This window comes from Leptonychotes weddellii, chromosome 6, assembly GCF_054177405.1.
Source record: "Leptonychotes weddellii isolate Sample4059 chromosome 6, ASM5417740v2, whole genome shotgun sequence".
Taxonomy (NCBI): domain Eukaryota; kingdom Metazoa; phylum Chordata; class Mammalia; order Carnivora; family Phocidae; genus Leptonychotes; species Leptonychotes weddellii.
The window spans coordinates 102,032,919-102,057,624 of NC_138374.1; the positions used below are offsets into that span (position 1 = coordinate 102,032,919).

The window sequence follows — 24,706 nt, forward strand, 5'->3', positions numbered from 1 at the left end:
AGCGAAATTAAAATCATCAAAATTCCACCACATAGAGATAAACACTTTATGTAAAATCCTGATTTATCTTCTCTCAAATTTTTGTGGTACAATGTACTCACAAAATTGGAATAAATCTTCATAATCTGTATCAGGCTTTTTCTCCCATTTATAGTATAAGCCCCTTATCAGCCTTAAAAATAATTTCTAAAAACACAATAGTTTTGAAAAATGACTATTAACAGTTCAGCTCTAAATTAGGTTAACTCTAAATTAAACTGGAGATAAAAACTATTCCTACATTGTAGATATATAATGCTCATGTGTAATGTTGTATTTGACCCTACATTATGACCAAATCTAGGTTATAGTACCTTTTCCAGATGCATTTTCATACCAGTTCAAAAGATTAGGGGACAGAAAATACCATATTCACACAGTAAAGAAACAGGTGACTCAAATTCAGGTAGGATACAAAAGAAAACAAGAAAGGACATATTAGGAGAGTAATTTTCCTGGAGAGCAAATGAAAAAGAAAAGAAAAAGCAAAGAATCTCCCTTCAAAGGGACTATGCATCAGTTGGCAAATTTGGATTCCTAAACTCCTGACAAGACTGGACAGAATACAAATGAAAACAGGTTGCCCATAGTTATTCTTCAGCAGTACTGAGAGAAAGCAGTCTGCCATTGCCACAAAAGAGGTAATACCTAGTCCATTAAAGAAACTGTTCCTTTCCTTTCCTCTCTGACTCTGGGCCTTCTACACAGACAAAGCCCCACATTCCCAAATCATTTTTGTTTTAAATCTTCATTTCAATATACCAAATGAACAAATTTATTAAAGGAGAATAAACAGCACAAATTATTTTAGTATTTTATATGCCATAGTGTTAATGTTCCTGATACCTAAAGTAGTGTCTTGATTATCCTTTTACTATTTAATAGTCATTATTAATGTTCATTTTGTAATATATGGTACTTCACTTCTTACCAAAATCTTTATTTTCCTATGAAAAAAGTACTATAGAAAAAAATTTAATCTATTCAATCATAACAGGAAACTAATTTTAAACCAGAAAGAAATAAATGGAAGCTCTAACTACTTACAGCAGCCTTAGTCTGAGAAAGTGCATCCCACGATGTGGTTATATCTGCTGGGGAACATTGATATTTACTGAATCAGAATCTCTAAAGTAGTCCTCAAAATCTGCATTTTAATAAGCTCCTAAATGCACTCAAAAGTGTGAGAACCATTTTATTAGGCAGAACTATTTCTCAGCAAATGCTTTATCATATTGAACCAAAACATGGTTCTTTTCCCATTCTATAAAGCCAAGCTTCCTAGTACACAGTTTAGAATTGTATTAGACACTGATCCTATTAGTTCTTAGGACAACACCCCCACTCATAGCCCCATCAGACATCAACAATAAGCAATATCCTCGATTTATCTCAGTGACCTAAACAAAAAATTTTGTATTGTAGTGTATTTCACAATTATGATGTTGAAAAGATTAGAAAATTACTCCACACCTCAATCTACCAGTAGAAACAAAGGTAAAATCTAGTCTTTCAGATAACAGCCCTTCAAATGGTACAAGGCCACCTAGTTCCCTTAAATCATCCTTCCCTCCAAATGTTCCTCATGTGACATGATTTCCAGGATCCCTCATAAACCCGATAATCTTCCTCCAGATATACTCTAGTTTTTCAATGCACGTCAAAATATATCATGTCCTAATTAAAGTAACCCCCAATGCATCATTTAAAAAAAAAAAAGTTCAATGAGACTTTGCCTTTTCTTATCTGTGCACGATAGGTCTAAAACTGTATTAGGAGCTATATTATATCATTTATTGACATTAATCAGAATTTCCAAGAAACTCTGTAAAACCAATTTTACATATACTGATTCTTTTTTGTTTTCCTTTATGAAACGGTTTGCCATAGGACACCTTTGAAGGTGAGGTACCTTGCATATTTAAAACAAACTGAACTTCAAAAATTATCCATTTTTTATAAATCAAAGTATATGTATAATTTTCATTTATTGATTAGTCCAGGATTTTATACACATGACCTAAACAAGGCAGGCACTAAGTTCTAAAGTTTAAAAAAAAACAAATCATACCTTGAACAGTATCCTTGCTTTGAGAGTTCCTTGGATTTGGTAAAGGCACCTCTTTTGATTTGCTGCTCCTCATCCTGCCAAATTACCTACAATCACATCATCACCATTCATTAAACATCAATATTATAATATTAGTAAAGAAAATACTTTTATCTTAACTTTCATGAAAGTCAGAAAAGGATTTTGTCAACTCTAAAAGTTACCTTTATGCCCTCTTTAGAGTCCCTTATAATCCAGTAACTTTATTTTTCCTTGGAAAAATTAAAAAGTCTATCATGACCACCTCACACCAACTAGGATGCCTATTATCAAAAACAAAGAAACAAAACAACAACAGAAAATAACAAGTGTTGATGTGGTGAAACTGGAACTCTTGTGCACTGTTGGTGGGAATGTAAAATGATACAGCCTCTATGGAAAGCAGTATGGCAGTTCCTCAAAAAATTAAAAATAGAATTAACCATATGATCCAGCACAAAAGAACTGAAAACAGGGTCTCAAAGAGACATTTGTACACGCATGTTCGTAGCAGCATTGTTCACAATAGTCAAAAAATGAAAGCAACGAAAATGTCCATCAACATATGAAAAGGTAAGTAAAACGTGGTATATACATACAATGGAATATTATTCAGCATTAAGAGGGAAATTTTGCCATTTTCTATAATACAGATGAACTTTGAGGACATCAACTAAGAGAAATAAGCCAGTTACGAAGGTGAATACTGTATGATTCCACTTATGTAAGGTACCTAGAGTAGTTAAAATCATAGGGACAGAAAAGTAAATAGTGGTTGCCAAGAGCTGAGGAAGGGAGGATTGGGGAGCTACTGTTTAATGGGTATAGAATTTCAGTTTTACAAGATGGAAAGTGATGCAAGATGGATAGTGATGACGCTTGCACAATGCTATAAATGTATTTAATACCACTAAATTATACACTGAAAATGGTTAAGGTGGTACATTTTATATTGTGTATTTTATCATAACAAAAAATGAAAGAAAAAATTATATCATGACTCAAAGAGAAAGATCATGATCTGCTTATGCTGACTAGACAGCTTGATAATAGTCATATTTTCCTATGAATATAGAATTATTCTGTTATAAAACTCACAAAACACTGAAAGTTTGGAAAATACAGGAGGGGAAAACTCATTCCTATTCCCCAAATCTTAATACGATCATTAAGCTATTTTGGATAGTCCCTTCTATTCTTTCTAATTTTCCCATTTTTACTCTAATTTGTGTAAAAAGTAAACAATTTTTATTTTTGTGTCCCACTTAACTGCTGGATGTTTGTGGTAGTTTTTAAATATATTCACAAATTCTCTGATACTCCTTTCTTCAAGAAGTAGAGGTTAATTTTCTTCCATTAAATGTAGACTGGACTTAAGGATATACTTTTAACAAATCAAATGTGGTGGAAGTGACAATATGTGACTTTTAAGTCTAGGTCACAAAAGGCATTGCTTGTTCTCTGTGGAGTTACATAGCAATAGATTACCAGTACAATATTATGCCTCATTTTCTCTATTACAAGTAACACTGAAATGAACATATTTGTGTATCTGTGAATTTTTGCTTATTTGGATTTATGTAGAAGAGGATCTACAAAGTGTAATATTAAAACTGAACTAAAGAATGTGAAGAACATGCTGCTCTTGAGATCCAATGTTAAACTGTTTTCCAATTTATAATTTACAACTGTTTTTATTTACAATGAGCCTACTAGTTTCATTAACATCTTTTAATATTCAGCATCATATCTATTCTATTTACTTGCTGATTTAATAGGAAGAAAATGGTTGTTTTAATTTGAATTCAACAGATTGCTAGCAGGACTAAACATTCTACCATAGATCTTAATCTTAGTTCTTCATGTGTGAATTATCTTTTCATATCCTTTGCTCATCTACCTACCAGGATCATCATGTTTTTCTTATCAATTTGATGAGTTCTTTACATTATGAATATATGACCTTTGTCATGTGTGATAAAAATAATTTTCTTCAACCACCATTTGCAAAGGCAGTTCAGTATATTGTATATTAAAGAACCCAATTTAAATCTAAGGAAAAGAGGGGGCATCTGGATGGCTCAGTCGGTTAAGCCACCGACTCTTGTTTTTGGCTGGGGTCATGATCTCAGGATCATGGGATCAAGCCCCATGTCAGGGTACGCACTCAGCACGGAGTCTGCTTGAGATTCTCTCTCTCCCTCTCCCTCTGCTCCCCCTCGTGCTTGTGCTTTCTCTCTTTCTCTGTCTAAAATAAATAAAATCTTAAAAAATATATAAATTTAAAGAAAAAACCTACCTACTAAAATACAAACACATAAAACTGAAGGCATAATTAATTTTTAGGAGAGTTAATTTCATCCACAGTAAATAATCCTCATTTTAAAATTTCTTTTAATTTGTTATAAATTATATAACATGTCTCTAAGAAATGTCAATCTGTTTTTAAAAAGTCAGATAGGAATGATAGAAAAACTAAAATCAACACATATGCCAATAGTTCAAAAATTTCCCAACCATAAAAACTTCCATCAGTAATGCCAACATAGCTCAAAAAATCAACTCATTTTACTTTCCTTCTCATAAAAATGCTTTTGGCCTAGCCAACTATCAAAATGATACCAACATGAGTTATTCTGTATCACTAAATAATTTATCAACGATTTGACAAAAGTTTTTTTTGAGCAGACCTCTCTTTGCTTTAAAACTAAATGCTAAAATATATATTCTCAATTTTCCAATGAGAAGGAGAAACAGACTAAATAATAAAAACTGCATATATCTCCATAATCTCTATGTTCAGGGGCCAGCACTGATAAGGCTGAGACAAAGTACACGAGTAAAAAGAAATGCATTTATATCTACTTCAAAATAAAAACTTTAATATTAATCGTCAAATGCAAGTGACTCAGTATCAGGAGTGTGACATTTATGTAAAATTTCATCTTATAAATTATAGTATATTCACCATTTAACAATGAGAACGAACTAATTACAACTACATGCTACAAACATGTTAAGTGAAGAATGCCAGAAACAAGTGTACATGCTGTATAATTCCATTTTATAAAGTATCAAACAGGCAAAAGTATCTTTGGTATTAGAAGTGAGAATAGTGGTTACATACAGTTTGGGCAGGAGGGTGGTGACTGGAATTGGAGCAAGGAAGGGTTTTTGAGGTACTGATAATATTGTTTATTCATATGGGTGCTGATTACATGAGTGTGTTCAGTGTATGAGACTTCCATCAAGCTGTACACTTACATGCTGTTTCAATGTACATTATACATCAATTAAAAGTATTTTCTGATAACATGCCTGGTTTAGGTTTATAATTACAGATTTAATTCAGTTCTATAGTATGTCTAGTCTCATGAATGTCAGTTTTTCAATATTTTACTTTTCAAAATCCCAGGTTATCCCATACCTAATAAGTATTATTAATAGAATCTATTAATCTAGGGTTCTTTAATATACAACGTACTGAACTGCCTTTGCAAACAGTGGTTGAAGAAAATTATTTTTATCACACGTGACAAAGGTCATATATTCATAATGTAAAGAACTCATCAAATTGATAAGAAAAACATGATGAACCTAGTAGGTAGATGAGCAAAGGACATGAAAAGATAATTCACACATGAAGAATAGAATAGAATAGAATCTAATTCTATTATAAATAGAATCTATTTAAGTAGAACAGTTCTTTATGTAAGAATATATGTAAATATCACCATTTTCTATAAAAATAGAAAAATTGAGGAAAAAGTACACTGAAAAAATCTCCTCATAGAAAGAAGAGAATCTAATCTGTCAAAACTTTTACTATCTTTAAAGTATAAATCTCAATCTGTAAAATGCCTTTTCTAACCACTTTAAGATGACTAAGTCAAATAGATTAAACTTAATTCAAGATCATTTATTAGGAAATAATGAAACTACCTTCCCAGTTAAATGTTTTATAGGCAACATGACTTTATTCTATAGCCATATGGGACTTTTGGAATTACTGAACATTTGTGCATTCTTTTTTGCCTACTTAATCTGTCAAGAATTAAGAAAGGCAGACAAAAAAACTACCATAACTACTTTTTGTCTCCTTCTCTTATTTCTATAAATTAATGTTTATATAGCTTGACAGGATTATTTAGTACATAAAGGTTCATGGTTGTTATATTGTCATGTGGGTTTTATATTTCTTCAATAAAAAATAACCATCATTGTCCATAGAGAACTATGTTTTAGTATTCAGTTCTATTCTGTATGCTATTAATAAAAGCAAGTATTGCTTTATTCTATTATACCTGCCCTATCCTTTCAATTCTAAGCTTTCTGGGACACTATTTTAGATGCATCCTGTATAGAGAAAATATAACTTTTTTTTTAAAGATTTTATTTATTTTTTTTATTGATTTTATTTATTTGACAGAGAAACACACAGAGAGGGAACACAAGCAGGAGCAGAGGGAGAGGGCGAAGCAGGCTTCCTGCTGAGCAGGGAGCCCGATGTGGGACTCAATCCCAGGACCCTGGGATCAGGACCTGAGCCAAAGGCAGACGCTTAACAACTGAGCCACCCAGGAGCCCCATAGTTAGAACTTTTTAATCCAATGTAATAATCTTTGTTAAGACTAAGAACAGGGAGGGGAGCCTAATTCTACTGGTGGAGACCTGTTAAAGCTTTTTGGGAGTAAATCCTTAAAGACACCATATTAATTAGGACATGCCTACTATATGTTTGGTATGAAAGAGAAAGAAGGGACAGAGACTATTATGCATCAGGAGCCCTAATGGCATCAGCATACCATGTTCATAAAAGTTAAGTATTCTGTTATCTAGTAATAGATTTGTCACAACCCTTCACTTCTACAATGGCAGATAGCCATGGTTTTCTTATGTTTCTAAGAGTTAGACTAGATCATCTCATTAAGCTGACATTTTTAAAAGTTATTTTATGAATTGTATTAGTTTAGCTAAAAACCATAATGTCAATAACTATGATTTCAGGAAAGGGTTAACAAATTTGCAAGAGCCTGTCAGACTGCTTTATTTTCTAAGACATTATCTGTGAAAGTCCAAATTTAAATGATTGTCAATCATCCACAAAGTAGACTTTCTTCTTTACTGTGTTTTAAGATACTACAGGGCGTCTGGGTGGCTCAGTCGGTTAAGAGTCTGCCTTCGGCTCAGGTCATGATCCCAGGGTCCTGGAATCGAGTCCCGCATCAGGCTCCCTGCTCCACAGGGAGTCTGCTTCTCCCTCTGCCCCTTACTATAATTAAGGTATACCAAAAGGTCTAAGAAATAATAATACACACTTAGGTACTCATCTCTCAGTTTAAGAAATAAACTACTGAAATTTGGCTGAAGTCCCCTGTATACCTCTACTCATATCCATCTCCCCCCATCCAGAAGTAACATCCACTATCCCAAACTCAATGCTTATCATGTATGTCCTCCTTGGACTCTCAGCATTTTCCAAAATACAAATGGCAATCCTTCCTATTCAGCACAAAACAAATGATCTCAAAGTACCTTTGTCGTAATCACTGTGCTGTATACCTGAAGCTAATGTAACATTGTGTGGCAACTATATATACATATATATATTATGTTCCCAAAAAGATTTATTAAATGAAATTGTGTATGAATATATTACAGATGTCAATCACTGTGTCTGCCCAACCATAGCCCCCTCTCTGAAGAACAAATATCCCCATTCCCATCCATAACCCCTCACCCGCGCTATAGCTGATTGAAGAACAGTGAAGAACTAACTCAAGAGTGGCCTATCCAGTCCCTGGCAAGAAGAGATCTAAGAATTTTAGAATGAAATGTTAAGCAACTGAGTCAATGAGCTGTGAGGAGTCAAGTCGAAAAATCATGATGAAAAGCAAGATGAAGATCAAAGAAAAACAAATGAGAGATCATGTAGTTTTCCGAAAAGGAAAAAGTGGCCTTGTTCTTAGCCATTTTCCAATGCCCATAATACCACTACCTCATTTTCTGCCCCTGCATTCCTTGAGACCTCTCTGAAGTGTTACAACAAACTTCTTTTTATTTCTCTTTATTTAAGGGAAAACGGGAATCCTACAAAAAAAAAGAGGATCCCATGAAATCATTCATTTCAAGCCTCTAACTCATAGAGAGGAAGTAAGTTAAGACAAATATATGTGAAATATATTTCAAATATACTATAGAAAAAAATGTGTTAAATACATTGTTTAAAAAAAGGGAAAGAAAATACAGAAAATTTCAATGACAATTTCTATGACAATTCTTTTGAGAGAGGGTTATCTCTGGTCACGAGAAACCATTTTTCTTTTTGATCCACTGAGAAAATCTCCCTTTATCCTTCAAATTCATTTTCTTATAAACAGTCCTTCAACTAAAAAGTCCATACTTTCTTTTCCTTTCTTCTTCTTTTTTTTTTTTTTTTGAGCGAGAGAGAGAAAGAGAGCATGAGCAGGGAAGGAGGGGCACAAGGAGAGAGTGAATCTCAAGCAGGCTCCACACTGAGCGTGGAGCCTGCGGGGCTTGATCTCACAACGCTGGGATCATGACCTGAGCCAAAATCAGGAGTCTGATGCTCAACCGACTGAGCCACCTAGGTGCCCCCAAAAGTCCATATTTTCTAAAATCTAAAAATTATTTTTCCTGATTTGTAAGTTTGTTTTTTATGAAGGTCTTAAAACTAAGTTTAAACATTATATACATATGAAACATTATATACGTATATGTACACATATATAATTATCTGTCCAGAAAATCTAGGAAACATACCTTTGTAGTAACACAATTTTCTAGTTGGGTATTATAACTCTATTACATTTGGGGTTTTAAGCTTTCATCTTGAAATACTCACTACTCTTGGGATCAGTAAAACATATCTGTCCTACCTTCCTTAACCTCTTGATTTTTTTTTTTCCCTTAACTGACAGCTTCCCTACTTTTGTCCAATTCATCAATGGTAACATTTCCAAAGGTTCCATTCTTAGGCCTCTTCTTTCCTAGCTCCTTCTTCCCAGGCAATCTCACACACTTTCATGGTTTCAAACCACTTCCTAAATGTCATCCTATTTCCGTCCTAGGTCTTTCTCTGAACTCTGGACCCAAGTTTTCAGTCTATTAGATAGTCCAGCTCCAAACCCCACTGGCACTTCAAATTTATCAAGTTCAGAACCAAACTCATTATTGTCTATCTTCAAAATTGTTCCTTCTTTTTCTCTTAGCAAATGGGGTTGCCATGCATCCAGTTTATCTTTGACATTTCTGCCTCTCTCTCACCACCATTTACTGAGTTACCAAGTCAATACTATCTTTAAGATGTTTCTCTCATAAAATAGGCCTCCATAAAGCTGTTGAAAAAAATTTTTCAAGATATTTCTAATTTCTCTCTTCCTCTCTCTCTCTTCCCCTTACCTCTGTTCAGAGTATTATCTTTAGCCTAAATTGTGGTAAAAGCTTCCTAAATTATTCTGTTCCTAATCTATTCTCCATACTGCAACCACAATTATCTTTCTGCAAACAGAACCTAGCAATTCTGCTTTTATAGCTCCTCAGTGACTATTACCTATGGGATAAAATTCCAAATTCCTTAGCATGATGGAACTTGGGATCCTCCACAACTTTAATTTAGTCTTAACCCCCTTGCTATCTTCACTGTATACCAGTTGTTCTTGTCAAAAAGCCATAGTTAGAGTGCATTCCCTAAACATGCAGAAATTTTCATTACCTCTGTATCCTCTTTTCCTAAATTTTATCTGGCAGTTAATAACCTTCAAGTCCAAATGTTAATGCCATTTACTATAAATCTTTCCCCAACTGTTCCTTAACAGAATTACTACTTCATCTGTTTCCCCAACAGCACTGTTAATTTTTTTTTTAAGACCTTATTTATTTATTTGTCAGAGAGACAGAGAGCACAAGCAGAAGGAGCGGCAGGCAGAGGGAGAAGCAGGCTCCCCGCCAAGCAAGGAGCCCGATGTGGGGGCTCAATCCCAGGACCCCGGGATCATGACCTGAGCTGAAGGCAGACACTTAACCAACTAAGCCACCCAGGCGTCCCACACTCTGTTAACTTTTTAGAGCCCTATCATTAGACACACACACACACACACACACACACACACACACACACACACACACCATTCATTCATTCAATGAACATTCCTTGAGCACTTAATGCTCACAATTCAGTGACACACATAAACAAACAGTATATAATGTGGTAAAGTTATAAAGTTACAAATAGCACATGTGTATCAGTCTCTCCACAAGGTTGTATGGTCCTTAAGGACTACGTCTTATTTACCCTCCCATCAACAGAGACCTTCCATGAACAGAAAAACAAACAGCAATGTTGAAAGCTGTTATGATCTCAACTTAGAAAATAATAGAGGAATCAAAGGCAAGGTTGCCAGTGAAAGGACAAACAGGGAAGAGAGCGGGGTAAATCAACAGAAGTAACAAGAAACATGATCACAGAAGCAGAAGAGATGGTTTAAAAAGCCAGGCTGGAAAACTACCCATAAGAAAGGAAAAGGAGGGCATCTGGGTAGCTCAGTCGTTGAGCATCTGCCTTTGGCTCAGGTCATGACCCAGGCTCCCTACTCAGCAGGGAGTCTGCTTCTCCCTCTCACTCTGCCCTTCCCCCCTGCTCATGGGCACCCACATGCTTTCTCTCTCTCAAGTGTGTGCATGCATGCTCTCTCTCAAATAAATAAAATCATTTTTAAAAAAAGAAAGGAAAAAGAACACAATTAACAATCATCACTAGGCGAGTAAGCTAGGAAAAAAAAAATGTAAAACAAGGGAATGAAATTCATATACTATTTTACAAGTAGTCTGTAAGATTATATGGTAAAAGAAACAAGCCACACCCAAAAAGCATAATTGACCTTGTTGATAATAACAGTGTAAAGAAGAGGGCTACAGGTGACCATGTAATAAATATAAGATACCATGGAAACAATGGGAGTCATTTGATAAAAGCATATCATCATTAATGTGCAATGAATAGATGACTGGAGCAAAAGATAATGCTTTTGATTTGCCTATATAATCAAGTAAAAGCCTTACTATGATTAGGCAAAAAAAAAAAAAAGTACAAGAATTATGTATAAACTGTATTGGAGGTTCATTTATTCACTCTGGACATGAACAAAGTAATGAGCAGTTAAAGTGGAGCAGTAAAACATTACCATCTAGAGCCCATGAACAGCAGAAACTACTCAGAAAGGGAAGACATTTCTCCCAGTTACTCACCCAGAGCAAAGATGAACTACTAGACCCATGGCTTCAACCTCATATAAAGTCTTAGTGTTTCTTAGAGGGGAATGGAGTGGCCCCATCTAAACAGATTCTTTGTGGGAATTAACAGAGAGGTACCATTAACTACCAGGCTACAACTTGACAAACACATCTACCTTGTTAAGAATACTTTGTTAGCAATCAAGTTTCCCGATTCTGGAAGTATGGTGATACTGCTGAGTGCATTCCTCAACAGACCCGAACTCTGACTGACAATGAAACCTAGTGACACAGATTCCAAAATGCCAAGAGTCTCTGACAGTAAGAAGCCAGAATCCTAACACAAAAATTGAATTAAATGGAATCAGAAATCTAGGCACACTGTCCTAGATCATATTCGATTAATTCAATCAGTAAATAATGTATTCTTTCTCCTAAAACCCATACCATACCATTCCTTCTTCTAAAATCCTACAAGCTAAAGTGAGCTAAAAGGGGAAAGTGGGTTTCCTAATACTTTTCTCTATTATCATCTCTGGTTCTTTCATTCACTAGTACAGTTTTACTTAAGAAAATCTGCTTAAAATTAGAGAAATTCTCTAAAATTCATTCACTAAAAAACAAATCTATTATATTCTCTTCAAATACTAGGATATTTTTCCTCTTTTTCCCCATTTACCTCCCATTTTCTTCTACATTTTTCCCTCTCACTCCTTTTGTTTTCCATATTATTCTCTTATCTGACTTCCTCACCTCCCTTTCTCACCTTTAGTTTCCCTATTTTTATCTCTACTATTTCTATTTATACCAAACGTGCTTATGATTAATTTTTCTAATTCTAAAAAAAGGTATGAATAAACCTGCAACATAAAAATTCTCTGGAAACTCAAAAAGACCCTTACTACAATGAATGAGATATACAACACACACACACACCCCACACACACAAGACACACAACACACAAATACACATTTATTTAAACATATTCTGATAATATGCTTGGCTTCTTTTTAAAAAATGTGGGCACATGATGTGAACTAGAATTAAGGATAACATACAAAATATTAGTCTTAACATGCCAGTATAACATGTACCTTTACGCAAAATGTACCTTTACTCATAAAGTCATCATCGCTGGTATTTAATCCATAGCAAATAGGGACACACAGAAAACATACTTCGTATTTAAATGGATTTTAAATACAGTATTTTAAAATCATTACTCCCTCTACTTATCCTCTATAGCCAGTCTTTAAGCCTATAAAGATAATTATTTCCCAAATAACCCACACGTACATTGTCAATCATTCCCACTGCAAGTGAATTTGAGAGCAGCTACTTAATGCCCTCCTCTAAGCAGCTAGAGTTCTTGTCTTCAAGCCGGCTTTCTCAAGCAGCTCTAGGAGAAGAATCACCTGGATAACATTAAAAACTGAGATGGTGACGCTCCACCCGCAAGAGATTCTGAATCAGTGAGTCTGAGGAAAGGCCAAAAACCTGTATTTTTAAAGGTCTACAGGGATCCCAATACACGCTCAGCTTTGAGAACTACAGCTCTAGAGATTATTTTCAATTCTACTCTTTGAAGCCCAAAGCTTCTAAAAACACATAAAGATGAGCATCAGTGGAGAGAACTAATCCTATTCCCCAACTACCTGAGACCATTTCTCTTCTGAAGTTCCAGAACACTTGAGAGCAAAAAACACCTTTAAACCAGAAGCTAGAGTTATAGACCTCAATGGAGGGGCGGGGGATGACCATGAAGGCAGTTAATAATTAATTATCATACCGACCATTTTCTGTGTTCCTTATATGTGGGCCAAGGACTGTATTGCTTTCCACATCTTATTTTCAGTCTCCGTTACAACCCACAATCCTCTTCCTTGTTTGCCTTTTACTCTTCCCCTTAACCTAAAGCTCTGTTGAATGCAACTGGAAATCTTTATCCTTCTCTGTCCCCCTTTCCTTATATATTGAGGCCACAGGGTAGGAGAAAAGTGCACAACACACCACCCCCCACCCTGTCCCCTATGCGTTAAAATCCCTTATTTACCCTTCCCCTCCCCCATTTCTTCCCACTCCTTTTCTGGCAAAAAAAGAGGCTTTTCCTCTCTGTGACCCTAACAACATACGGCACAGAGAAAATTGCCCCCATCTGCACTTGGCTCCACTCTCGGTTTCCCTTGTCCTCTTCTGCTCTTTTCCTGGTGCTCTTTTTCTCAGTGGGGTGTGTGTAACAGAACAGCCATGGGCTTTGGGGAACCTTTAACATTTTTTTTTCTTTTTTGTTTATAAAAACACTAAACATTCAATTCCAGAGAACCAAAAACTCCACCTCCCACCGAACACTATTAAGGGACATATCTTCTGCTCCATACCTTTTTCTGTTTTTCTTTCTCTCTTGTTAATGCTTAAAAAAAAAAAGAAAAAAAAGAGTTTTTTATATAAGCTTTTTAAAGTGTGAAAAAGAACTATTTATATATCTATTTTACTGATGAAGAAACAGTATCAGACTATGGAAACAGTCCAAGGTCATTCAGTGACAGATCTGGAAATTAAATCTAGATATCTCTCTCTCTCTCTCTCTCAAACCTCTGAAAGCCTCTAACAGGCATTCACATAATGCCTCTCTGAATATTCCAACTCAGCCACTATTGATAACATTATCCCCTATCCTCTCTCATAATTTCATCACAAGGCACTTGGCTTTCTCACCTCAATTCTATCCTCTTTAGAACCTCTGTTCCATTAAGTTCAAGGCACGTTAACTTCTTTAGAGAATGCTCATTTAACCCACACATCTTGACCATTCTCAAACTCACAGGAAAGGACAGGACTTCCTCACATTTGTCTACAGATGAAGGATTTTATTCCACCCTCCATTCTAAACAGGGCAGGTATGATGTTTCAGCAACCTCCTTGGTGTTGCATCAGACTGTTCTTCCACACTCATGAAAAACCTTTTCCTCAATCTGACCCATGCCATCCACTCGTTTAACAAATATCTGCTGAGTGCCATGCATGTAGCGGGAATGAAAAGTACTAAGTACTGGGGATATAGCAGTGAAAAGAAACATGGCCCCCACACTAAAGTAATCTACAGGTTTACTCAGAAGGTTGATATTCAACAAATATTACAAATGGGATGAAAATAACCAAGGGAAAAAAAAGGAAAATGCCATAGAAGCATGTAACAGAAGGAAATTCATCTAATCTGGGAAGTGGAGAGGAAAGTGTCATTAAATCTAAGACCTAAAGGATGAATACAGGTGGGCAAGAAAGAGCTTTCCAGGCAGTAGGAACAATATTTAGAATGGCCCTGAGACAAAAAAGATGCGACACAGTTTAAGAAACCAAAAGTCCCATGTGTTGGAAAAGAAAAATGTCAAGAGATGAAGCTGGAGAAGGAAAGGAACAAGATCATGTAGGGTTTCCAACATGATTTGTTTTTAAAGGATCAATTATTGGCCACTCCTCTCTTATGACCCCAGTTTTGAGAAACCAGTAACACAGAATCTCTATCAATCTATTGCATTTTGTCTCCTTACTATACTGCAAAGCTTCTTAAATTTCAGAAAACTTAAGAATACTTTTTTTTTTTTTTAATTAGAGAGAGGGTGGAGTAGCGGGAGAGGGAGAGAGAGAATCCCAAGCAGGCTCATGCCCAGCGCAGATCCCGACACAGGGCTCGATCTCACAGCCCTGAAATCATGACCTGAGTTGAAATCAAGAGTCGGACACTTAACTGACTGAGCCACCCAGACACCCCAAACTTAAGAATACTTTTATTACTCATTTAAGTGACTCAAGAGTTTCATTCTAATGTCCATTTTACAGTAAGTGAGTTTAACTGGCATCTTGCAGAGAAACAAGCTGTTTCATGCAAAAGTCAGAAGCATAAATGAACAATGCTCCTTTGTTCAGCCTAAAGTCAAATATCACGAGGACTAAAAAAGAAACTATATTTGACATGGTTCTACTTACATCACGTAAAATATGAAAAGCTCAAAACAATAATCAACTTCCAAAAGTTAGCTAAGGAACACTATAACTTGCCAAAAGAAAACAGAAATAGGGGCGCCTGGGTGGCTCAGTCGGTTAAGCGGCTGCCTTCGTTTCAGGTCATGATCCCAGAGTCCTGGGATCGAGCCCCACGTCGGGCTCCCTGCTCAGTGGAGAGCCTGCTTCTCCCTCTCCCTCTCCCTCTACCTGCCTCTCTGCCTACTTGTGTTCTCTCTCAAATAAATAAAATCTTAAAAAAGAAAAAGAAAGAAAACAAAAAGAATTTCACTAAAGCTATAAAAACGATATAAAAGAATCTGGTTAAGATTAAACATATAAAAAGCAGAAGCACCTTATATCAAACAAGTATGCAACTTTAACTTGAGCAAACAAGAAGTCCACACTTCAAAGTATCACCCAAATACTCACTTCATAAGGGAAGCACAAAGACTCAGAGAAAACTAACAATAGTCAAGAAATTTAAAAGAATTACAGTTACCATTTAACTTCTCCACTTATCATGCAGGCTAAGAGTTCATAAAGAGGGAGAATGGGAAAACAACACAAAAAGTAACTTTTAGAGGAAAGGAGCCATATGAATACTTCATCTGTTTGAAGATCTCCCCATCTCCAAGTTCTTTCAAGAAACTTCAACCATCAATTACATTTTCCCTCATGTGTATGTCTAGCCTCCTCCTCTCACCAAGATTCTCCAATCAGCATTTATACTTAATCTTCTTACTTAAAACAACACCGAAGTCCCACAACCCAGCACCCTCCTCCACTACTGCTCTCTTTTTCCTTTATGAACTTCTCAAAGAAGTTGACTAAATACACTCAGTCTCCATTTAGAGATACTTTTCACTCACTCTTCAAGCAATTCCAATGTGGCTGGCATCCCCATTTCTCCACAACAGCTGTCACTAAAATCACCAAAGATCTCTTCATCTCTAAATCTAATGGGCAGGGGCGCCTGGGTGGTTCAGTCATTCAGCGTCTGCCTTTGGCTCAGGTCATGATCCTGGGGTCCTGGGATCGAGCCCCGCATCGGGCTCCCCTCTCAGCGGGAAGCCTGCATCTCCCTCTTCCACTCCCCCTGCTTATGTTCCCTCTCACTGTGTCTCTCTCTGTCAAATAAATAAATAAAATCTTTAAAAATAAATAAATAAATCTAATGGGCATTTTCATTTTCTCCTCCCCAACACAGGGCTTGAACTCATGACCTTGAGATCAAGACCTGAGCTGAGATCAAGAGGCAAATGCTTAACCGACTGAGCCACCCGGGCACCCCTAGGCATTTTCAAATAAAAAGTCCTCATCTTGCTTGGCCTCTTGGCAGCATTCATCACAGTTAACTACTCTCTTGAAACACTCATTTCCTTGGCTTCCATACACTACACTCTGGTTTTCCATCTTCTCTCTAGTTCTCTCTTAGTCTCCTCTGCTAGCTAGTCCTTTTCTCTTAAATCTAGAGAGTCAAGCAGGTTTGACCATGGGCTCTTTTCTAACACTATACTCTGGGTGACATCACCATGCCCAAGGCTTCAAATACCATGTATATGCCAATGACTGCCAAACTCTGGCCCAGATCTTATCTCTGATATGTTAACCCACATATCAAACCTCTTATTCAGAAACCTCAAAGGCACATCTTACTCAACATCTCCAAAAGCCAACTTATGATTATTCCCCAAAACCAAGCTTAAGGTATTCAAGGTATTCTCAGTCCAGATGTAAAAGCCAGAAATATCCACAAGAGGTGATTATTACTACATGACCTCTAAGGTCCTATTCTACTCTAAATTTATAATCTATATCACCAGTTTCAACCATGGTCCAGGGATCTCTGAGGGTCCACCTTTCAGGGGGAGTCTTTGAAATCAAAACTATTTCCATAATAACATTAAGACATTATTCCTCTTTTTCACTTTCATTCTGAGTATGTACAGTGCAGGCTCCCAAAGGCTACATGATATATGATATCACAACAGATTGAATGCAGAAGGAGATAGGAGAATACAGATGTCTTCTATTAAGCTAGACATTAAGAAAAAAATTGAAAAATGTCCAAGAATGTCACTCCTTTCACTAAATGTTTTTGTTTTGGAAAAATAGTCACTTTTCATTTAAAAAATGTTACCTGTTTATTTTAATATGGATTTGTTATTTTAAATAAATTAATAAGTATATTTAAAACTTCCATATCATGCATCTTTTCCAACCACAATGCTAGGAAACTAGAAATCAACCACAAGAAAAAATATGGAAAAAACACAAATACATGGAGGTTAAATAACATGCTACTAAAAAATAAATGATCAACCAAGAAATCAAAGAGGAAATCAAAAAATATATAGAGACAAATGAAAACACAACTGTCCAAAATCTTTGGGATGCAGCAAAAGGTGTTCTAAGAAGGAAGTTTATAGCAACACAGGCCTACTGCAAGAAGCAGGAAAATTCCAAATAAACAACCTAAACTGACACCTAAAAGAGATACAAAAAAAAAACCCAAAAACCCAAATCAATAGAATGAAGGAAACAGAAAAGGATAAAGCAGAAATAAATGAAATAGAAACTAAAAAAAAAGCAACAGAACAATCAATAAAGCCAGGAGCTCTGGTTCTTTGAAAAGATCAACAAAACTAATAAACCTTTAGCCAGACTCATTAAAAAAAGAAAAAGAAAGAAGAGAGAGGACTCAAATAAAATCACAAATGAAAGAGGAGAAATACCAACCAACCCTAGAACTATAAAGGATTATAAGAGAATATTATGAAAAATTATACACCAACAAATCAGGCAACCTAGAAGAAATAAATTCCTAGAACCATATAACTTCCCAAAAATGAATCAGGAAGAAACAAAAAATTTGAGTAGATCCATTATCAGCAATGAAATTAAATCAGTAATAAATAAAACTCCCAACAAACAAAGTCCAGGACCACATGGCTTCACAGGTGAATTCTACTAAACATTTAAAGAAGAGTTAATACCTATTCTTTTCAAACTATTCCAAAAAATAGAAGAGGAAGGAAAGCTTCCAAATTCATTCTATGAGGCTACCATTACCTTGATACCAAAACCAGATAAAGACACTACCAAAAAAAAAAAAAAAGAGAGAGAGAGAGTGAGAGAAAGAACTACAGGTCAAAATCTCTGATGAACACAGATGCAAATCCTCAACAAAATATTGGCAAACTGAATCCAACAATACATTAAAAAAATCATTCACCACAACCAAGCGGGATTTATTCCTAGGATGCAAGGGTGGTTCAATATTCACAAATCAATCAATGTGATACATCATATCAACAAGAGAAAGGATAAAAACCATATGATTAGTTCAAGAGATGCAGAAAAAGCATCTGACAAAGTACAAAATCCATTCATGATAAAAACCCTCAATAAAGTAGAATGTCCATAACTACCCAAAGCAATCTACAGATTTAATGCAATCTCTATCAAAATACCAACAGCATTTTCACAGAACCAGAACAAATAATCCTAAAATTTGTATGGAACCACAAAAAACCCCAAATAGCCAAAGCAATCTTGAAAAAGAATAACTAACTAGAGGTATCACAATCCCAGATTTCAAGATATATTAGAGAGCTGTAGTAATCAAAACAGTATGGTACTGGCACAAAAACAGACACATAGATCAAAAGAACAGAATAGAAAACCCTGAAATAAACCCACAAATGGTCAATTAATCTTCAACAATAATACACAATGGGAAAAAGTCTTCAAAAAATGATGTTGGTGAAATTAGACAGCTACATGCAAAAGAATAAAACTGGACTCTCTTACACCATACACAAAAATAAAAACTCAGAATGGATTAAGGACCTAAACATGAGATCTGAAACCATAAAAATCCTAGAAGAGAGCACAAGCAGTAATCGGCTGTAGCAACATTTTACTAGGTCTTCTGAGGCAAGAGAAACAAAAGCAAAATATTGGGACTACACCAAAATAAAAAGCTTCCGCACAGCTAAGGAAACAACCATCAAAACTAAAAGACAACTTAACTGAATGGGAGAAGATAGATGCAAGCGACATACCCAAAAAAAAAGGGTTAGTATCCAAAATATAGAAAGAACTTATACAACTCAAGACACACACAAAAACAAATAATTAAAAAATGGGCAGAAGAGGAGGGGCATCTGGGTGGCTCAGTCAGTTAAGCATCTGCCTTCAGCTCAGGTCATGATCCCAGGGTTCTAGATGAGCAGGGAGCCTGCTTCTCCCTTTCCTCCCTACTCATACTCTCTGTCACTTTCTCTGCCTAATAAATAAAATCTTTAAAATATATATATATATTTTAAAAATTGGGCAAAAGAGGGGACTCCTGGATGACTCAGTCCACTGAGTGTTCAACTCTTGATTTCAGCTCGGGTCATGATCCCAGGGTTGTGAGATCGAGCCCCACGTTGGGCTCATGCTGCGTGTGGAGCCTGCTTAAAATTCTTTCTCCCTACCCCTCCCCCCCTTCCTCCCTCTCTAGAAAAAAATAATAAAATTGAAATTAAAAATGGGCAGAAGATATGAGCCAGACATTTGTACAAAGAACACACACAGATGGCCAACAGACACATGAAAAGATGCTCAACATCACTCACCATCAGGAAAATGCAAATCAAAACAATGAGAGATCACCTCACACTTGTGAGAATGGTGAAAATCAAAAACACAAGAAAAAGTGTTGACATGGATGTGGAGAAAAAAGAGCCCTCATTTTACTGTTGGTGGGAATGCAAACTGGTGTAGCCACTATGGAAAAGTTGGAGGGTCCTCCGAAAATTAAAAATAGAGCTACAGGGCGCCTGAGTGGCTGAGTCAGTTAAGCCTCTGCCTTTAGCTCAGGTCATGATCCCAGGGTCCTGGAATGGAGCCCCGCATCCGGCTCGCTGCTCAGCGGGGAGCCTGCTTCTCCCTCTCCCTCTATCTACTTACTGCTCTGCCTACTTGTGCTCTCTCAAATAAATAAATAAATCTTTAAAAAAAAAAAAAGAGCTACCATATGATCCATCCAGTAATTCCACTGCTGGGTATTTACCCAAAGAATACAAAAACACTAATCTGAAAAGATATATGCACCCCTATGTTTATAACAGCATTATTTACAATCACCAAAATATGGAAGCAGACCAGTGTCCACTGATAAATGAATGGATAAAGATATGTGTGTGTGTGTGTGTGTGTGTATGTGTGTGATGGACTATTAGTCAGCCATGAAAAAAATGAAATCTTGCTATTTGCAACAACATGGATGTATCTAGAGCGTATAATGAATGCTAAGTGAAACAAGTCAGAGAAAGACAAGTATCATATGATTTCACTCACTGTGTGGAATTTAAGAAAAAAACGAACAAAGAGAAAAAAAGAGACAAACAAAAAACAGACTCTTAACTATGGAGAACAAATGGATGGGTGAAATAGGTGAAGGGGATTAAGAGTACACTCATCATGATGAACACTGAGTAATGTATAGAATTGCTGTATCACTATATCATACACTTGATACTAATATAACACTGTATGTTAACTATACTGGAATTAAAATTTTAAAAAACTAATATATACTTTTAAAACTTCTAACATAGTAAATATCAATAGATAGAACCCATGTAAACAAAAGCTCTAAGTTTTTAATAACCCAAGCGTATGAAGTGGTCTGGACACCAGAAAGTTTGAGAAATGCTGATCTATACTTATGGTACCTATACAAATAAGATACAAGATGACATTTTATGAAATACCCAATTCTCAAGTATCTTCTTGCTGCAAATTTTCCCTTTACATTTATTGACAGGGCTCTCATTCAGTCACACAGATTTGGCTCAATTATTTTTTTTTAAATATTTTATTTATTTATTTGAAGAGAGAGACACAGCGAGAGAAGGAACACAAGCAGGGGGAGTGGGAGAGGGAGAAGCAGGCTCCCCGCCAAGCAGGGAGCCCGATTCCGGGCTCGATCCCAGGACCCTGGGATCATGACCTGAGCGGAAGGCAGAGGCTTAACGACTGAGCCACCCAGGTGCACCTTGGCTCAATTATTTATTGGGCTCCTATTATGTGCCTGGCCCTGGGGATAGAGATGAAAGAAATTACTTTGTTTTGGCTCTCACGGACAATGTTTTCCATACCTTTGCTACATTTCAGTTCTCTCATCTCTATCAGATCCTATGTAACAACCACGGCTGCCTGAAAGAATGAGAAAAGACAACCCCGCAACAGTCGTACTATCTCGTCTAAATATAAAATGGACAAATTTAGTAGGGACCAGCTAGGAAAAAAGAGAAAACATTCCAGCTCTAGGTCAGACCTATTACACTGTTCCAAGTAAATTCTCAGAATAACCAATACTCGCATAATATAGTATAATACACAAATACAAATGACCTGAGAATTTAGCCTCACCTCTCTCTACATTTAAAATACAAAAACCCCAACAACTACTTTTACAAATATAAGGCTGATCTACTGTAATCTAGGAAATCCAGAAGAAAACTATGTAACATTTGGTACCAGTTTGGCCTTTGCAACATAAGTGGCAGGGTGAGGATCACAAACAACATAATATCCCCCACTGACAGATGAGCTGTACTTGAATACAGGTGCACCTCCTCTTTTACTTAAGGAAAAGTAAGGACAATGAACAAGACCAGGAACAATTGAGGAGGGGGGAAGTCCTAGAAATATGAGCCTATACTTTGCTTACCCACCATCTAGTTATCCTGAATACTTACTCTTCCAAATTAATTTCAAGGAATATATGTCTATAAAAATGTCTCATGGTTCACATGTCAGGATTATTTTTGCCCTAAAGTATAAAATTCATTTATATATAGATATATACATATATATGTATATTATATCCCTATGAAAAAATATATTTCTTACTGTGAGTGTCCTAGTCAAAAGAGTTGGAGAGGTTGCCAAGCCTTTTCAGTTCACAGAACTCTCAGTGTCTCAGTAATTTTCCCATGGTGCCCCTAGGCACCAAAAATACCTACCAGTTCCATTTATTAGATCCATACAATCTAATAAGTATTTGTGTCCTAGCAAACTTAGTAGCAGTTTGAAAAATACATATAAATTGAAAGAAATGTTTTATTACTATACAACCACAATTACTTATTAATGGAATGTATGCACCAGCTATACATTACACAACTTCTCAAACCTTAAAATCACTTTGGACACTGCCACTTTCATTTACCATTCACACTGATTTTTGCACAGTACTTGCTTTTTATTACAGCAGCCCCCCCAAACCCAGTTTTTTGAAGACATCCTGTCATCCAAAGGAATGTAGCACAATCTCACAGACACTACCTCAAACTAATAGTTGAACAGTGTCCCACAGACGTCAAATATCACACAGATATCCCACAGCTGTCAAATATTACTGTGTTTCCCTCGAAAATGTTTTAATATTCCACAGTACCTGTGTGAGTTCACTACAGTGCTCTAAGGCACCTCATGGCACAATCTGGGAATACTGGGTTTAAGAAACACTGATCTAGCCTATGTACTTAATTTGTAAATTAAGAAATGACACTTAAGGTCACAAAGCTAGTAGAAAATAAGTACACTTCTCTGAAACAAATAATACATTATATGTTAAAAAAAAATAGAAGAAGATAGCAGGAGGGGAAGAATGGAGGGAGGGAAATCGGAGGGGGAGACGAACCATGAGAGACTATGGACTCTGAAAAACAAACTGAGGGTTCTAGAGGGGAGGGGGGTGTGAGGATGGGTTAGCCTGGTGATGGGTATTAAAGAGGGCACGTTCTGCATGGAGCACTGGGTGTTATATGCAAATAATGAATCATGGAACACTACATCAAAAACTAATGATGTAATGTATGGTGATTAACATAATAAAAAAAGAAAATAAGTACACTTACAAGTTTAGCCTTCCATCAACAAAAGTTTTAAAAGAGAATCTCATTGTGATATCATGTTGATGAAATCTACAGATCTCTGAAAAACAACTACATTCAAAAATACATTTATATGACTGTTTAATAGAAGAAACTGTTTCTATGTTTTCTTTTTTAGAAAAAAATGTTTCAAAAATTATAAAAGTGGGACGTAAAATAAACAAAAGTGCCTAAAGTAAAAAAAAGGAAAGTCATCCACTCCCCCAGGGATAACACAGCTAATAGTTTAATATCTATCCTTACAGACTCTTTCCTATGCACATACAAAATCATAATAAAATCAAACTGAATTTCTTTGCTCACGTGTTTGTTTTTTCAAAACCAAATCATATCCCACAGTGTTATGCAACTTATTTTTCTCACTCAATATTATATCATGAACATTCTTCCATGTCAGTACATAACAGTAATTGCAAACACTTAAACATTTATTGGTGCTTACTATACTTACTTATGGCTTAAATAGCAACTCATTTAATTCTCACAGCAGCCCTGTCAGGTGAGAACTATAGTTATATCCACTTTATAGATGAGTTTAAGTAATTTGCTAATTAATGGCCGCATCTAATAAATGATGCTGTTGGGATTTGAACCCAGAAAGTTAGTTGCATGGTCCCTGCGCTCAGTGATACACTCAGCTGCTTCTCATGAAGTAAAGAAAGCTATCCCTCAACCTGTTAACAAATGCATAGTACTTCACAGCATAAATATACTATAATTTCAACTATTCCCCTACCAATGGGACATTTAGAATATTTTTTATTTATAAATACTACTGGCATTTACTTATAATAATGTTCAAATGAACATCCTTACAGATTTGCTCTTGTGCTTTGTGTTAAAATTTCTGTAAGATAAACTCCTAAAAATGAAATGACTATCAAATATGTGCACTTTTAATTTTGATAAGTAACACCAAATTTCCTTCCAGGATATTGTCCTAGTTGTACCAATTTATAGTCCCAACGACAGAGGGGAGGGTTGAGGTTCATTTTTAAGTTAACAAATATTTTTGATTCATGGAGAGGTCTATTTTGAGTTTTCACTCTAATGTAGAATGAATACATTGCCCAGTTGGTCACAATCATGGTCTGATTTGATAATTATCTGACATTAAACAAGTGAAGACTTAGCAGTTGTATAGTGAATTCCTCATCCAGTTATGAAACCACTTAAGGTGAGATATTTCCCCTATATGATACTGTTCACTTATGTATAAAATGTGGGAATTGGACTAGCTGGCCTTTAAGATTTAAAACTCCCAATGCTGTAATTAAGAAGTGACTTAAAGTTATTAAGAGCCTATAATTATAGTACTAATTAGGTTAGGGTCTTAAACCTTCTATTTTCTTTAAATTATAATAACTA

The 24,706-nt window shown here is 35.8% G+C and overlaps 1 protein-coding gene across 6 annotated transcripts in view; it reads right to left on the reverse strand.

Annotated features, from left to right (window-relative positions):
- Nucleotides 1–24,706, reverse strand: part of CEP350 (centrosomal protein 350) — a 155,174-nt gene that overhangs the window by 127,026 nt on the left and 3,442 nt on the right. For 2 of the 6 annotated variants that reach the window (XM_081824788.1, XM_081824784.1), the window contains exons 2-3: nt 2,111–2,196; nt 1,087–1,133 (exon numbers count right to left, since the gene is read on the reverse strand). In XM_081824788.1, the coding sequence (XP_081680914.1) occupies nt 1,087–1,133; nt 2,111–2,183 (120 nt within the window). In that variant the 5' untranslated portion in view covers nt 2,184–2,196. Of the gene's footprint in view, nt 1–1,086; nt 1,134–2,110; nt 2,304–24,706 lie in introns of those variants that run through there. The other 4 variants (XM_081824786.1, XM_081824787.1, XM_081824785.1 and 1 more) reach the window with 4 other exon arrangements.